This window comes from Fonsecaea pedrosoi, assembly GCF_000835455.1.
Source record: "Fonsecaea pedrosoi CBS 271.37 unplaced genomic scaffold supercont1.5, whole genome shotgun sequence".
NCBI classification, from domain to species: Eukaryota; Fungi; Ascomycota; class Eurotiomycetes; order Chaetothyriales; family Herpotrichiellaceae; genus Fonsecaea; species Fonsecaea pedrosoi.
In genome coordinates this window covers 2,669,045-2,683,562 of record NW_013550611.1, presented here as the reverse complement: position 1 = coordinate 2,683,562, position 14,518 = coordinate 2,669,045, and the positions used below count along the sequence as shown (strand labels likewise).

At 52.2% G+C, this 14,518-nt stretch overlaps 6 protein-coding genes across 6 annotated transcripts; 2 read left to right on the top strand and 4 right to left on the bottom strand.

Moving 5' to 3' along the window:
- Positions 1–622: 622 nt before the first annotated feature.
- Z517_08449 (magnesium-dependent phosphatase-1) lies at positions 623–1,336 on the bottom strand (the record flags this gene model as incomplete). The annotated part of the gene is made up of 1 exon (XM_013426965.1): positions 623–1,336. One exon carries the CDS (start codon positions 1,334–1,336, stop codon positions 623–625), a length of 714 nt encoding a protein of 237 aa, XP_013282419.1.
- A 397-nt stretch (positions 1,337–1,733) lies between these two features.
- On the top strand, positions 1,734–3,331 carry Z517_08448 (uncharacterized protein; the record flags this gene model as incomplete). Its single annotated transcript, XM_013426964.1, has 2 exons — positions 1,734–2,027; positions 2,087–3,331. 2 exons carry the CDS (start codon positions 1,734–1,736, stop codon positions 3,329–3,331), a joined length of 1,539 nt encoding a protein of 512 aa, XP_013282418.1.
- Positions 3,332–3,903: 572 nt separating this feature from the next.
- Z517_08447 (uncharacterized protein) lies at positions 3,904–6,445 on the bottom strand (the record flags this gene model as incomplete). Its single annotated transcript, XM_013426963.1, has 2 exons — positions 3,904–6,118; positions 6,171–6,445. The coding sequence occupies 2 exons, from the start codon at positions 6,443–6,445 to the stop codon at positions 3,904–3,906; spliced, it is 2,490 nt and encodes an 829-aa protein (XP_013282417.1).
- Positions 6,446–7,247: 802 nt separating this feature from the next.
- On the top strand, positions 7,248–8,509 carry Z517_08446 (arsenical-resistance protein; the record flags this gene model as incomplete). Its single annotated transcript, XM_013426962.1, has 3 exons — positions 7,248–7,521; positions 7,574–7,614; positions 7,766–8,509. 3 exons carry the CDS (start codon positions 7,248–7,250, stop codon positions 8,507–8,509), a joined length of 1,059 nt encoding a protein of 352 aa, XP_013282416.1.
- A 40-nt stretch (positions 8,510–8,549) lies between these two features.
- Z517_08445 (uncharacterized protein) lies at positions 8,550–9,434 on the bottom strand (the record flags this gene model as incomplete). Its single annotated transcript, XM_013426961.1, has 1 exon — positions 8,550–9,434. One exon carries the CDS (start codon positions 9,432–9,434, stop codon positions 8,550–8,552), a length of 885 nt encoding a protein of 294 aa, XP_013282415.1.
- Positions 9,435–12,377: 2,943 nt separating this feature from the next.
- Z517_08444 (uncharacterized protein) lies at positions 12,378–14,175 on the bottom strand (the record flags this gene model as incomplete). The annotated part of the gene is made up of 4 exons (XM_013426960.1): positions 12,378–12,899; positions 13,012–13,329; positions 13,394–13,864; positions 14,062–14,175. The coding sequence occupies 4 exons, from the start codon at positions 14,173–14,175 to the stop codon at positions 12,378–12,380; spliced, it is 1,425 nt and encodes a 474-aa protein (XP_013282414.1).
- Positions 14,176–14,518: the final 343 nt, after the last annotated feature.

Below are 14,518 nucleotides of genomic sequence, written 5' to 3'. Positions count from 1 at the left end.
GTCTCCTTCGTGCTGGTAAAAAGGAGTTGGGATAGCCGCTACCGGTCTCGTGCCGAATTTGCTTGGTCAACTCTTGTGTGCGAGTAGCCTTCGATCCTCTGGGCTAGTCCTGGACATGTAACCAAAGTCGGCAGGAAGAGGCGAGAGATACTCGGTAGACACATGGATCAAGGACAGGGTGAACCTCCTGATCAACAATTGGTATGAGGCCCGCAGCGGAACTTGCCGGCCGAGTTTTAAGGCAAGCGACCAGGGTTGGCATGAAACAGCAAGCAGACAAGGCGCAAGAAATCAATAAGATATTAGTGATCCAATCTATGGTCAGTACAATACGAGTGTTCGGCACCCCGTACTGCTCTGTAATGGCTCTACTGCGTTCTCCAAGGACAGAAATGACTCAAATCTGCCTCTATCCTTAAACCATACATCATCATATACGTGCTTTGATCTTCATCGATCCAATACATCAGTGTATACCTCACAGAAGCGCCGTCGCTGTGCACAAGAATCTCCGTCGTCGAGTTCGTCGTACAGAAGGGCCACCTGAAGAATACCCCCCCAATCTAGAGACCCAGTGTGAAATGTGCAGAATTCAAACCCTTCAATCCGTAAATCTGGACAGTCAGCCTTCCAACTCAGCAACCTGCTCCCCGTTTCTCAAGTCACTCGGTGTGATTCCTCTTCTTCTCCTCCATTCCCAGACTCCTCGATCCACCTCTTCTCTGTTGACTCCATCTGGAACAAGATAAAATGTAACTCCCAATTCTGTTTCCACGTTACGGTTCCTACCTTCGTCATCGAAGAAGAGCATTTCGTCGAATGGCACAGTTCCAACACCAGACGATGGTGGTGGCTTTGCAAGTTGCGTCTGAAGACGGCGGAAATGCGTTGTTTTGGAACCCGGGTATATTTGTGGATGGGAGAACAACTCGATTGCTCTTAACGGCTTGGTATCTGGTTTCTCTGTAGACTCACCCTGCGTTGAAGCAGGAATATGGAGGCCTTTTAACATGTCCCTTGCCAGGTCTGGCGCATGAGTTCTACTCGCCAAGCTCATGACGATGCCTTTCTCCCGTGCGGCGGCCAGTATTTGAGGTACTTCGGAGTAGAATCCAAACGATTCTCCAAAGCGATCAAGCATGCGGCTGTTCGGTTGCCCAGGGGCTGAGGTCTGTGGTTTAACAGGAGCGGAGACGTGCGTGTCCACCCAAAAGGGCCACAGCGTGTAGTCTAGGTCGAAAACTATTATCTTTGGGAGTGGAAGTGAGTCGGTGAACGTCGAGGGGATGGGGGAAGATGTCGACGGAGGGCGCTTGGAGGAGCGCGTTTTCGGCATTTCGACCACTGGTCTGGGAGAAGAGGAGAAGATCGTGGGGAAGAGAATAACAAGAAGCCCCAAAAAGGATGATAAGTAGACTGTACAGCGTTGGAGGAAGGGAAGGCTAGTTGCGAGGGTAGACAAGTCAATGACGCTTCTTGTTCTAGTTGGCATACTTTTGTGGCAACACAGTTACATTGAGAAAGGCGACAAGGCCGAGGGGCAGCCTGATGCGGCCGGTTCAATTTCGGTCAAAAGCTCTATCGATAACAACTCCGTCATCTGCTCCGAGAGATCCATTCATGGTGCCGTGCTCGAAATCTTTGACTTGTGACTCCAAACCCCCTCTCTTCTTTTGAAGAGCTTTCTACAGTTGAAGTAGGGGGATGATGGCGAGTTCCTTATTATACTGGCCATGCTGACCAATCAATGCTGGTGTCTTCCATTCCGTGCAAGATTTGCTTCTTGTCGAAGCTTCCGCAGCTCAATCGCATTTTCTATTCGGAAACCTTTCAGTACTGATGTACCTGCAGGACGCGATGGCAATGGACCAGCTCCTACCGTGGCCATCATTGGCTCCGGACCCGCAGGCTTCTACACTGCTCAAAAACTGTTGAGGGACATTCGGGGGACGAGGATAGACATGTATGAACAACTGCCAGTACCATTTGGGCTCGTCAGGTTCGGAGTCGCTCCAGATCATCCAGAGGTAAAGGTCATACTTTCCCCTTCCCACCCTGTGCAACGGCATACTCAACCTCCTTACAGAATGTCCAAGACACCTTCCAAGCCATCGCCGCGTCTCCTGGTTTCACATTCATTGGAAACATCAATCTGGGCCACGATCTTCCCCTCTCACTTCTCGCCAGACACTACGATGCCATAGTTTTCGCATATGGGGCGTCGAAAGACCGGAAAATAGGCTTAGAGGGAGAAGACAAGCCTCACATCTATTCCGCCCGCGCTTTTGTGGGCTGGTACAATGGTCTTCCCGAATACCGACATCTGGACCCTGACTTGACAGCCGGGGACACCGCGGTGGTTGTTGGGCAGGGAAATGTGGCATTGGACGTGGCCAGAACACTTTTGAGCAGAATTGACGCCCTGGAAAAGACTGATATTACAGAATACGCATTAAACGCCCTTTCTGCAAGCAAAATCAAGCATGTCCATGTCGTGGGCAGGAGAGGGCCCATGCAAGCAGCGTTCACGATCAAGGAAGTGAGGGAGCTTTTGCACCTCGACGATGTCAATTTCCGTCCTATACCAGATCATCTATTCCCGCCAGACCTGTCAAAGTTGCCTCGCCCGAAGCGACGACTCATGGAACTTCTGAAAAAGGGGAGCCCTCTGAAGGAAAACGCTATAAAATCATGGTCTCTGGACTTTTTGCTCGCACCCAAGTCGCTAGAATGGTCCCAGTCAGACCCAGAAATCCTGCAAGGAGTGGTGTTCTCAAAAACAGAACTCGAAAATCCAGCAGATCCAGAATCCAAAGTCAGCACCACGGATGACACACAGCTGGTACCCACATCGACGCTGTTCCGATCGATAGGCTACAAGGCCGAAGCCATTCCTGGGATGGCAGACCTGGGTGTCGACTTCGACGAGAGAAAAGGGACTATTCGGCATGACGGGCTGGGACGAGTCGTGCCACTGGAGAAAGCCGAGACTTCAGGACACGATGTCAGCATATACTGCTCAGGCTGGGTGAAACGCGGTCCGACCGGCGTGATCGCCAGCACCATGACCGATGCGTTTCAAACCGCCGAAGCAATCGTGGAGGACTGGAAGAAAAAGGTTCAAGGATCGACGACGGCACCGACTGAGAGACGAGATGGTTGGCAGGGCGTCCAGGCCGATGCCGTCTCGTCCAGTTTCCCACTCAGACCGATCCACTGGGACAACTGGCAGAACATAGACCAGGTAGAGAAGAAGATTGGGAAGCAAAAGGGCAAGCCGAGGGAGAAATTTGGGAGTGTTGAGGAGATGTTGGAGGTGAGCGGCGGATGATCCCAGCGGTTGATCTCTCTCTCTCTCCCCCTCTCTTTCTCTCTGTGTGGATATAGACATTCCGCTCATCTCTCCTCTCACTCTCCTCCGACATCGCTTCGCTACAAGAGAAAGAGACAGAGAAACCCGCGAGACGATCTGCTTATATACCTGGCCTGCATCACTCGCCACTTTAGATCTTCGGGTGTTGATCTACAGGTAGATGTCAAGTCTAAGAGTCTAGATACATACCCGATACCAAGTACACATATATCTATATACCTACCTACCTACCCATCATTCTCCCTTTACAGAGCGTATATGGTGCCTGCCGCGTGTCGTCCTTTTTCAGACCTTTTTCCGAAGGGAGGGCTCAAGACTCCTCAAATAAAGACTCATACAGACAGACGAGGACCCGGGGACGAAGAGAGAGACAAAACGGCTCACTTGGCTACATCTCAGCTCAGGAATTCAATTGCAATGCTTATTGCTCGTTGTGTGATATATAAAGACCGATGCCTATAAAGGAGCCAAGGGGTTAACCGCCGCTCAACTTCTGTCGGTTTCCGCAGCTGCTGACGCTACTCCCTGATTCACAGCTCGAGCGAGTGCCATCCAGCCTCTGCTCTCTCCGCATCCAGTATGCCTTGCACGTCCATCTCTTTCGTCACGTCGTCATTCAGGTAGCTCAGGCCATCCATAGCCTTGCCTTTACAGGCTTGGCCCAATGTCAAAAATGCAAAATGTCCTCCGACCACGGGCCGTGCAAAAAAGTTCGGTCCGGGAAACCCTCCTTCCCCTTCCGTCATGTGTAGATCGGTAAAAGGGCGATCGGTCACAGTCTCATTCACCCACTTGGCGACAGATTGTAAGATGTTGGCTCGGACTTTCGGCGCGGCGACGGCCATTGCAAAGAATTCCCAATCCGTCTTGGTGTACAGGTGTCGCGAGTCCAGAGGCAATCCATATTTCTGCCGGACGGCATAGTACCAATCGCTTTGCATCTGGTATATGTGTTTCGGCACGAATCCGTCTTTGTCCCCGGGAATGGAACCCTTGAGTGGTTTCTGATACTCATAACGTCCAGCAATAGAGGTCTTTGTCGATGAGTTGTCTGAGCCCAAGTGGAAGCATAGCAAACTATCCGCGTACAGATTGTACGTGGTGGTCCAAGAACCATACCAATTGTAGGCGACCTTGGCATGTGTTTTGTCACGAGAAATACCATACTCTTCCCACTTTTCGATATACACTTTGGATATGTTGTTGAATACCTTGGCGTCCTCGTGGTTTTCTGTGAGTTCTGCAAGCCCAGCCATGGCTTTGATGCCAATAATGCCTTTGAGAGCCAGGTTTGTCTGCAGAGCAAGCCAGCCAGCAAAGTCGTCTGTGGAGAGCTGGTTATGAGGTAGCAGAGAGAACTCGACCAGGTAGCTTGTCCACTGCTTCCATAACCGATAGCTTCTGTGGACCCACTTCTGGGCTCTCTTCAGGCTTTCAGGCTGCCCAACCCAAGCATCATCAATGTAGAGGATGCCGTCTTCCTTACCAACTGAGAGAGGAGCAAGGCTGTCCGACGAGGGCATTGGTGTGGGAACACCACCCATCGCCTGCCATGTGGACGACGCAGACCAGCCCGCATCATTCTTCAAGGCATTGGCCAATGCCAGTCCCATGATGAGGATGTTTCCACACTCCTCTACGGGCATATACTCATCTTGTCCCAATGGATGGCCAGTGGCATTTGGAAAGTGGAAACCCAGGTCATGCATGGCGTATTTGTTTGGATACTGCCCGCTCAGCATGTGCTCGATGAGCGGTTCCAGTAGATATCCAAGCCATCGCGCGTTCGTATACAGAAAGAACGGAAATGCGGGGAATATAACGTCAATAGTCTGGAAATTCCCGTTTGATGAAATTTCCTTTAGAAACAAAATCGGATCGTCTGGTGTGCCCGAAAAGCTTGTTGCCCCCAGGACTTGACGAGCGGAGAGAGCAACGATGTCAACGTAGTCCTCCGCACCAGACTGGTAGGCGTCGATAGCCAACTGCGCCGAATAGTTGGCCGCCAACCGGCTAGCGTGATGGAAATCGAGGTAGTGGAAGGTAAGCACTTCCTGAACAGTCGGGAAATATGACTCCCACAAAGGTCGCATGTAGGTGAGCCCCCGCGCAGCAGCAAACTGGACGACCGGGTCCTGAATGTGAGCAATCGTAAACGTGATGCTCTGATCTGTAGTTCGCGTGCTGTTCAATTCAAAAGACTTTGAAAATGCAAAGACAGGTTCCTCGTCCATGATCGAACGGAAGTCGTGGTCGATCTTGTCTTTCAAAGTCCCATGCCTGGCAAACTCCTGTCTCAACCGAGCCGACACACCGGCCTCGTGTCGCACGTCCGAGGGAGCCGAGAAGTAGAGGGTACCCCATTCAGCACGATCTTGAAATTCCGTAAAAAGTTGTTGCACAGCTCTCTGAACCTTCCAGGTCTTGAAACCTTTCGAGATACCCTCCAACGCTGTATGGTCAAGACCCCAAACGATCTTGCTTCCCCGGTCACCGCTGACCCATTGACCATTGACGTCAATGTAGATATCTACAGGCACATTGCCCGAGACGTACACGGTGACGTAACTCGCCGGGATAGACTGTCTGACAGTCGAGGTGGGAGTTATAGGAGACAAAAAGGAGATGGTGATGTCAATGTTGCTGGACTCGGAGTAGAGTGAGGGCAACGGAAGAGAGTAGGACAGATTCGTAGTGGAAGCATCGTAGACCGCTCCACGGTAGATGGGTGTCGATACAGTATAACTGCCGAAGAGGTCAATTCGGTGCTTCACGAGCAAAGGGTTTCAATATTTACTTGTCACCCTCCTTTCGGAGCGAGTCCTGGGGTCTTCCCAGCAAAGGGTATGCGGTTCTCTCCCCGGGAACACTGGCAAGGATGGAGAAGCCGATCTCTTGACCTGTCCAAAACATTGGCCATTTTTCCCACGGTACGTCTCGTGCATTATTTAGCCAGGTGCTGAGATAGGGGTTTCGAACGATCAGAGGGAGAACGGGAGGGGTGAGGCGTGAGCATTCGACCTGGATGGCGAGGGCGGCGGCCGTGGCCGCCAATGCGGAAACCAGCCGCATGACGGAGGAAGCAGGACAGGAGCAAATCAAAAGGACCTGAGTTAGGAGCTCAATCTAAGGACAAAAGACATGAGAGTGCAAGAAGAAGCGCACAAACACTCGCAAAGACACGAGAAGAGAGAAAATCCGGGGAATCGAGCAATGTGGAAGAAGGAGAAGCTGCGCTGGTCAGCCGATCAATTGCGTTGGAGCCCGCAATATGCAACACCAACCACCAACTTTGCGTCTCCAATCACGCAATGACGGCACGATGGGGGATGACGGTCAGCATTGGATGCTTGATGCGCTTGTGACCTCTCCTCGGTACAGCCATTGCTTCGCCGCTGAGGTCCCCTCCATCTCGCACTATGCCTGTTCCTGGCCCCTCCGAATCTTCTCCCCTCGCCTGTCAAGTCGCAGACATACGGGAAACTCGCCCAGAAAATGAGGACATTAGTGGCGATCTACAAGGTACCTGCTAGCAGCGCCGTCCAAATAGTGTGGATATGGTCGATTCGCCAATAGCAACCTCGATCCTTCGCTCGAAGGATTGCCAAAAGCATGAATTGGGGAAAGACTCGGAAGCAAGAATGGGATGCCACAGTTTGTCACGGCCTCGCGCCCATTGGTTGAAAACCTTGAAAAATAAAAAATACTAGATATGCGTCGTCTGGGATTGCGCCTCCACAGAGTCGGTGTCGATGGGCTATCTATAAATCTGCGTACTCATATCTGTTATGACCGCCAAATTTCCTGCTTCCCAGCGTCTTCGTTTTACTTGCAACTAGCTGTGGAATTGAGCGATATTGCATTCCATCCGACAATGGACTTTCAGAACAAGGAGGCTGTACTGGCTCCAGAAGTGTCTGCAGAAGTGTCACCGTCCATTGCACCTCAAGATCTTGAGCAACAACCCGACAACGAACCACGGCTCAGTATTCACACCTCAGCCTTCAGGAGTCTCGGCATTCTCGACCAGTTCCTCGCTCTATGGATCTTCCTGGCGATGCTCACGGGTATTTTGCTGGGCAATTTTGTCCCCAGCACTGGTCCTGCCCTCCAGAGAGGCGAATTTGTTGGCGTTTCAATTCCTATAGGTACGTCGAGGGAGACAGTTGATGAGCAACGGTGGGCTAACTTTGAATTGAGCCGTCGGATTGCTGGTTATGATGTATCCCATTTTGTGCAAGGTCAGATTTGAAACGCTGCATCACTCCTTTCGCGAAAAGACCCTGTGGGTGCAAATCCTTTTCAGCATCTTCGTCAACTGGATCATTGCACCTCTCTTGATGGCAAGTTTCGCAGCATTCTGTAGGGCCGCCCGATACTGACGGGATCCAGCTGGGTCTGGCCTGGGCTTTTCTGCCCGACGAGCCTGATCTCCGCGATGGGCTCATTCTGGTCGGGATTGCCAGATGCATCGCCATGGTTTTGATTTGGACTGGGTTGGCTGGTGGCGACAATGAGTATTGTGCTATCCTGGTCGCTATCAACTCTCTCCTACAGATGGTCCTCTTCGCCCCTCTGGCGCTTCTCTTCATCAACGTTATCAGTCAATCTTCCGAAGGCGTCAACGTTGACTATGCGCCTGTCGCGAAGAGTGTCGGTGTCTTCCTCGGAATACCTCTCGCCGCTGCCATCGTCACCCGGTTTAGCCTTCGAAACCTGGTTGGCCAAGACTGGTACGAAAAACGATTCCTGAAGTGGATTGGACCTCTGTCATTGATCGGCCTCCTTTTCACAATCATTGTGCTTTTCGGGTCTCAAGGCCGCCGCGTGGTCCATCAGATTGTGTCCGTCGTGAGGGTTGCCGCTCCTCTCATCGTGTATTTTGCAGTCATATTCCTCTCCACGCTGATGATCACCAGGAGGCTCAATTTCGGGTACCGACTGGCCTGCACCCAGAGCTTTACAGCGGCGAGCAACAACTTCGAACTGGCCATTGCTGTAGCCATTGCCACATACGGCGTCAACAGTGATCAAGCGCTTGCGGCGACTGTAGGTCCCCTTATCGAGGTGCCAGTTCTTCTCGGGCTTGTTTATGCAGTCAAGTGGTTCGGCAAGCGCAAAAATTGGACGGCATAGATGATTGACGCAGACCACCAAGAGAATGACAACAACTGACTTAGTCATGTTTCGGCCTAGTATCCAACTCTTGCAAAATTTGAAGCACAGCCTGGGTGTTCATCCGACAGCCCGAGTCCGGGAATTTGGGAAGGCCGATATCCGTGGTAAGCCGCGTGTTGATTTCTTCCATTTCTGTGGGCGTGGGGTCATACTGCTCGATCATTCCTTTGGCAATCAAGCATTGCATGGTGTTTGTATTTTCTGGGGGAATCGATCCATTTGGCGGAACTGCGAAACCATCACAACGAAAAGCCTCGGGAGAGAAGGGAGGGTTATTCAGGCCGTCGGAGCGGAACATCCATTCGTACTGACTGGCTTGGGGGGCTATTGAGGCGAGCTCAGGTTGATTCGTCGTTTGGACATTGGAAGCTGCCGCAAAGGGCGGGCACTGCTGTGCCTCGTAGTCCTGTAGAGGATCTGGGGCTAAGGCAGGCGTTGGGGTACAAAACGATGCTGATGAAGGGAACATGGGGCAAGATGATTCTGACTCTGACTCTCTGCTAGTTATGCTCTCCGCAACATGCACCTCGCCAGCTTGCAGTGTGTCTGGTTGATGATATCTAGGTTTGAGTTGGCGATACGCCAGCGCCGGCGCATTGCCGGGTAGTGATTGCATTTCATGGCGGCCGAAAGTCTCGACGATGTCTGGACTGATGCCAACATAATGCAATAGATCTCGCAAACGGGCATTTTCGACTTGCAGGTCATCAAAGGCTGCGCGCTGCAACTCAGCGGCGCGACAAGACACCTGGTATTCCTTCAATCGTCTTTCCAGGCCGGCCATATACTCCTGGCGTCGAGCGCGGCTGCGTCGTTGGTTGTCGCGGATTCTTTCCTGCTTAGATCTCTTACCCCCAGGCGCTGTGCTGGCTTCGGACGCCATACCCAGCAAGCATCAACACTCGGCGATTCGAGAAGTGGTATTTGGCCAAAATGCATTAGATACGCATCATCAAAGGTAAATGCTCCTTTGGACGGACAGAAGCTGACTCTGGGCGGGCGAACTGCAGCACACCACCAGCGCTAGCAAAGTGATGAGTAAAATGAAAATCACGATTGGCCGAATCACCCTGGCGCTATGCTGGGGTGGCTTCGAAGGGGGACGCGTCAAGGCCCGAAGCCGGTTATTGAGGGGCCTCTCTCAGCTGAACAAGAGATGAATGTGATGGTAGAGACAGACAGACTGGGGTCCTCTTCGTATCTGGAATGGTTTGGCGGGCGGGAGTGGCAACACGAGAATCGCGACAGAGTGAAGGTCAGCCAGATTGTGAGGAGCGTTCTGGACAAGGGGATCTCCAGCAATATATACACATATGGATAGCATATGTCAGTTGCTATTCATGAATCCGAAAAGAAGGGCCATGTACCCCAGCTCCGCCGCGGGAATGCGATCCCTCGCCCCAAATCCTCCTGAATAGGATACGGGTCTGGGTAGATCAACCAGGTGACATAATTTTGGAAATGGAACAGGCCTGGTACTGGAACAATTGAGTTCATCGAGGGCGGATCGCCTTGCAGAAATGGCGCGAACAGAACAAGAGATGGATCCTCCACAGCATGGCGATCCTGGGGATAGAGACTGCGCTTGTCAGCGGGTTTTTGTGGAGAGAGGGACAATTTATCAGGTTGTCCACTCCGCTTGCGAAGGAGGAGATGGTAGTGGTAGCAGTGATGGTGTTGATGGAGGGTGGCAGCAGAAGGGAGAAAAAGTCTAAGTCAATGTCCCACAGATGCGCCGGCAGCTGAAACTCTCGAACTGCGCCACCACCACCATGGATGGCATTTTCTCACACTTCTCCGTCTCTCGACCCTCGATTCGAGACTTCTCGGTTTATTCCTTCTGTGAGATCCTGCGTCCTGCTCCGGCTGCGCTACCGTTACCCCTCCTCGTCCAGTGAGATCAACGAACCGCCCTCTGGATCCAAACCCAAAATCTGCTCTTTTTTGCCGCCTCCTCTCACCTCAGCCCATATGCCTGTATATCTAAGGTTCCGGATAGTGACAATTTGTCAAACCAGGAAGACGCCATGCCGACTCCGCGCAGAAAGGGGCGCTCTTTTTTGTCTCCATCAATGATGTGACTATCTCTAAAAGGAAACACGCAAGGAAAGAGTTGGCATTGTGGCGGGCTTGTGGCAACGCTCTTCTGGCTCCTCCTGCTGACGCAAGTGTCTACCACTGACCTCTCCTTGACTTTGTGTGGCTGTCAAACCACGAGCAGAGAATCCCTACAGCCGTTGGACAACACCATGACCATTGTTCGCCAGACTGAAATCAGGGTAACGAATAACCCCAAGTCCTAACCATTGGTCTATGGCTACGTTTCAAAGGAGCACGAGCTAATCCCAATATCCTCGCCCTACACTTTCGGTGCTGCCGGGGTCAAAATCAGTCGGACGATCCAGTGATCTACATGATTTCCACAGCCGCCTCCTGAGCTTGAGGAAACGTCGCAGCTTGCATGACGAACGTTTTGTGACACCGTGCGTGTATCTCGCCCAATCGTGGCATGTTTGGTGGCGACTGTCCTCAACCACCGAGATTCCGCGATGCTGAGTACATGGACCACAACCCCCACTACGGTTGCCACTCGGAATCCAAACCCTTGGATCCTTAGAGGTAGGTATTCTTCTCAATTCTCAACCAGTCGTCATGAAAACCAGGTTCGTGGCGCGCTTGGTCAGTTTTCCAACTGTTTGGTTAACTGATCCACCTGAACCACGGACACAGCACTCTATATCTGGGCTGAAATTCTAAGTTGGATGTATATTTCAGCATGGCCAGCCCCTTGCGAAATGAACCTGAACTGCTGCTCCAATGGTGCGAGTGATCTGCGATGTTGGGTAAACGCCAGAGGAAAATAATTCCGACAATATACCAGCATCCCTGGCTTTGCGGAATGTTGGCTCAACGCCCGAACACACATGTGGTAGTCGATCCCAAGGTGAAAAGCATGGATCGGCCAGGCCGAAAGTTCTCTAGGGGTGCTGCCATGTTCGTTCGCTAGAGAATTTTGTGACCTGTGGACTGTCAAGATCGCCTTCCCAGTCTTGATCTTCAAGTGGTGGACCAGAGAATTCACGAGCCACAACTGCTCCATGTGCTGCCCTGGCAAATTTGGAATCGGACGCTGGAGAAACTCGTGATGGGAAGGTAAGCGTGTCCTAAGTTCTACGTTAATAGGCAGATGTGGGAGCAGTCGTTCTAGACCCAGAAATCCTCCGGTATGGCGCGGAGTTGGTGATCGGTCTATGTTGATCAACCAGTCTCTTTTCGAGCGCCGTTCAGAAAGGCGCATGTGAACCCCGGCGTCTTGAGCTTGATGAGTTGGGTTCCTTCAGACTGAATTGAACATGCATGTGGTCTATTGGGGCTCAGGGAATTCGAAGGGTGCACATGTCACAAGCTTGCCGAGGATCACCTGGATCGACCACCATAGGTCTCGAGATGCTTGAGTCACTCGAAGAAGCATAAGGAGTAGCATACTCGGTAGCGAAGGGGGGCTTGGAAAAGGAAGCCCCTGAAGAACGGGCAAAGACGTTTACAGGTAGACACAGGTAGAAAGGCAAGTCGGACACTCATTTTCCTTGACACAATCTACTCAGTCAATTACACAACCAACAATCACAAGCACCAGAAGGAAAAAGAAGGCGACCAGCCAGTGATTTAGTGAGTCAGCCAGTTCCATAGTTCCAGCCACGCCCAAAAGTGGCTTCTCTTCTCTCTCTCTCTCCAACATGGATACACAAGCTGACTATGCGTCCACACGACCAATCCCCTCCTTTCCCCCCTCTCTTTTCTTTTTTTAAGGTCTCTCACACTCCCTCTACAACTTCGACGCTCCCCCACTGACCCGTCTCAGAGCCAATGGGTCCTTGGCCTCTAGGCCATATTGGCGGAGCAACTCCCTAGTCTTCTCCTTCTGGGCGGCGATGCGCTTCAACAGAGCGGGGCCGCGCTTGTTTTCATTGCGGCCCAGCTGCAGCATGTGCACCTCATCGGGGCCATCGACGATCCTCATGGTCCGGCCGCTCGACCACATGGCCGCCAGGGGCGTGTCCTGGGACACACCGGCGCCGCCGTAGGCCTGGATGGCGCGGTCGAGGACGTCGAGCAGCATGTTGGGCACCTGCACCTTGACCTCGGCAATCTCCTTGAGCGCGTCCTTTGCGTTGGACTGGTCGATCTTGATGGCGGCGTTGAGCACGGCGAGACGGGCAGAGTCGATCTCGATACGGGACTTGGCCACACGCTCCAGCATGATGCCGTGCTCGGCCAGGAGTTTGCCGAAGGGCTTCTTGGCCGGGTCATTCATGCGGGCGAGGAAGTATTCCAGCGCTCGTTCAGCCTACAAGGGTAAAAAAAATTTTGATTAGAAATTATCTCACCAAACAAACGTCCTCCCACAGATTTACTTGGGAGGTGGGAAAGAGGAAGAAGAGCAGGGGGTCTAAACTCACAGCACCAACTGATCTCATGGCGTGGTGGATTCTGCCGGGGCCGAGACGGCCTTGGACGACCTCGAAGCCTCGTCCCTCACCTAAGATCATGTTGCTCTTGTGCACGCGCACGTTGTTGAAGGTGATGTGGCCGTGGCCGTGGGGGGCGTCGTCAAAACCGATGACGGACAACATTCGCTCAATGGTGATGCCGGGGGTGTCAGCGGGGACGAGAATAACCGACTGTTGCTTATAAGGGCTCGGCTCGTTGGGATTGGATTTGCCCATGACGATGTAGATCTTGCACCGGCGATCGCCCGCACCGCTGGACCACCATTTCTGTTTATCGTCAGCGTCAGATATGGGCATGAAGAAGATGACGAGAATGCGGGAGAGAACAAACCTGGCCGTTAAGCACGTAGTAGTCGCCATCTCTCTTCATGTCCAGTTCGATGTTGGTCGCGTCACTGCTGGCCACTTGGGGCTCCGTCATCAAAAACGCCGACCGAATCTCGCCATTGAGCAGAGGCCCAAGCCACTGCTTCTTCTGCTCCTCGGTTCCGTACTTGGCAAAGACTTCCATGTTGCCCGTGTCGGGGGCGGCACAGTTGGTGGCTTCGCTGGCGACGGAAGACTTGCCCAAGTACTCGGCCATCAAGCCATACTCGAGGTTGGAGAAGCCGGCACCTTCCTTGAAATGGTTCTTGGGCAGGAACATGTTCCACAGACCCAGCTTGCGGGCTTTGACTTTGAGGTCTTCAATGACCTGAGGGTGGGCGTCGAAGCGGGAGACAATGTCGCCACCATTTTGGTTGATTTGTTGGGCAAAGACCGCATCGGCGGGGATGCATTCTTCTTCGACAAATCTCTCGACCTAGATAGGGGAATTGGCGTTAATCAGTATTGACACTTAACTTTTCTTTGGTGTTTTTGCTCCCAAGTAGTTCCGTGGAAGTTGCTGTGTTGCTTCCGGGCTAACCCCGGCGGTACTTGGGATGTACCACTGAGCGGTAACAGGACAAATGTAGAGAGCGCTTTGCAATGACACTCATACATGTAGTTATTACTCACCAGATCCAATGTCTTCTTCGCTCGTTCGCTCACGAAAGGTCTGGCAATAACTGGGATTCTTTCCGAGGCAGGAATATGGCCACCGGCACTATTGATGAGGTACGGAACCGACATTCTGGAGAAATTTCGGGACGGAGAAGAAGCTGGGGATGGGGATGAGGAGGGTCAGAGGGTTCCTCGATCGAAGCAGCGAAAAGAGGAATTAAATGAATCTGAACGACGACGGGATTGATGGGATTGGGATTGGGATTTAGTGATCAACAAACAAATAATGGGATAATGGATAAAAGTGTAGCTGGTCTTAGGGTCTTTGATGGACGGGAATCCCTCGCCTAATCCGAGAACCGAGGCAGTGGAAACCAGATTCGGAAAAGCAACAAAAGCACTTGAGACTGCAAAACAACGAGTAGAATTATTCCGACTAATACCTGTAAATGCCTGGGTTAACTTGGTCCTT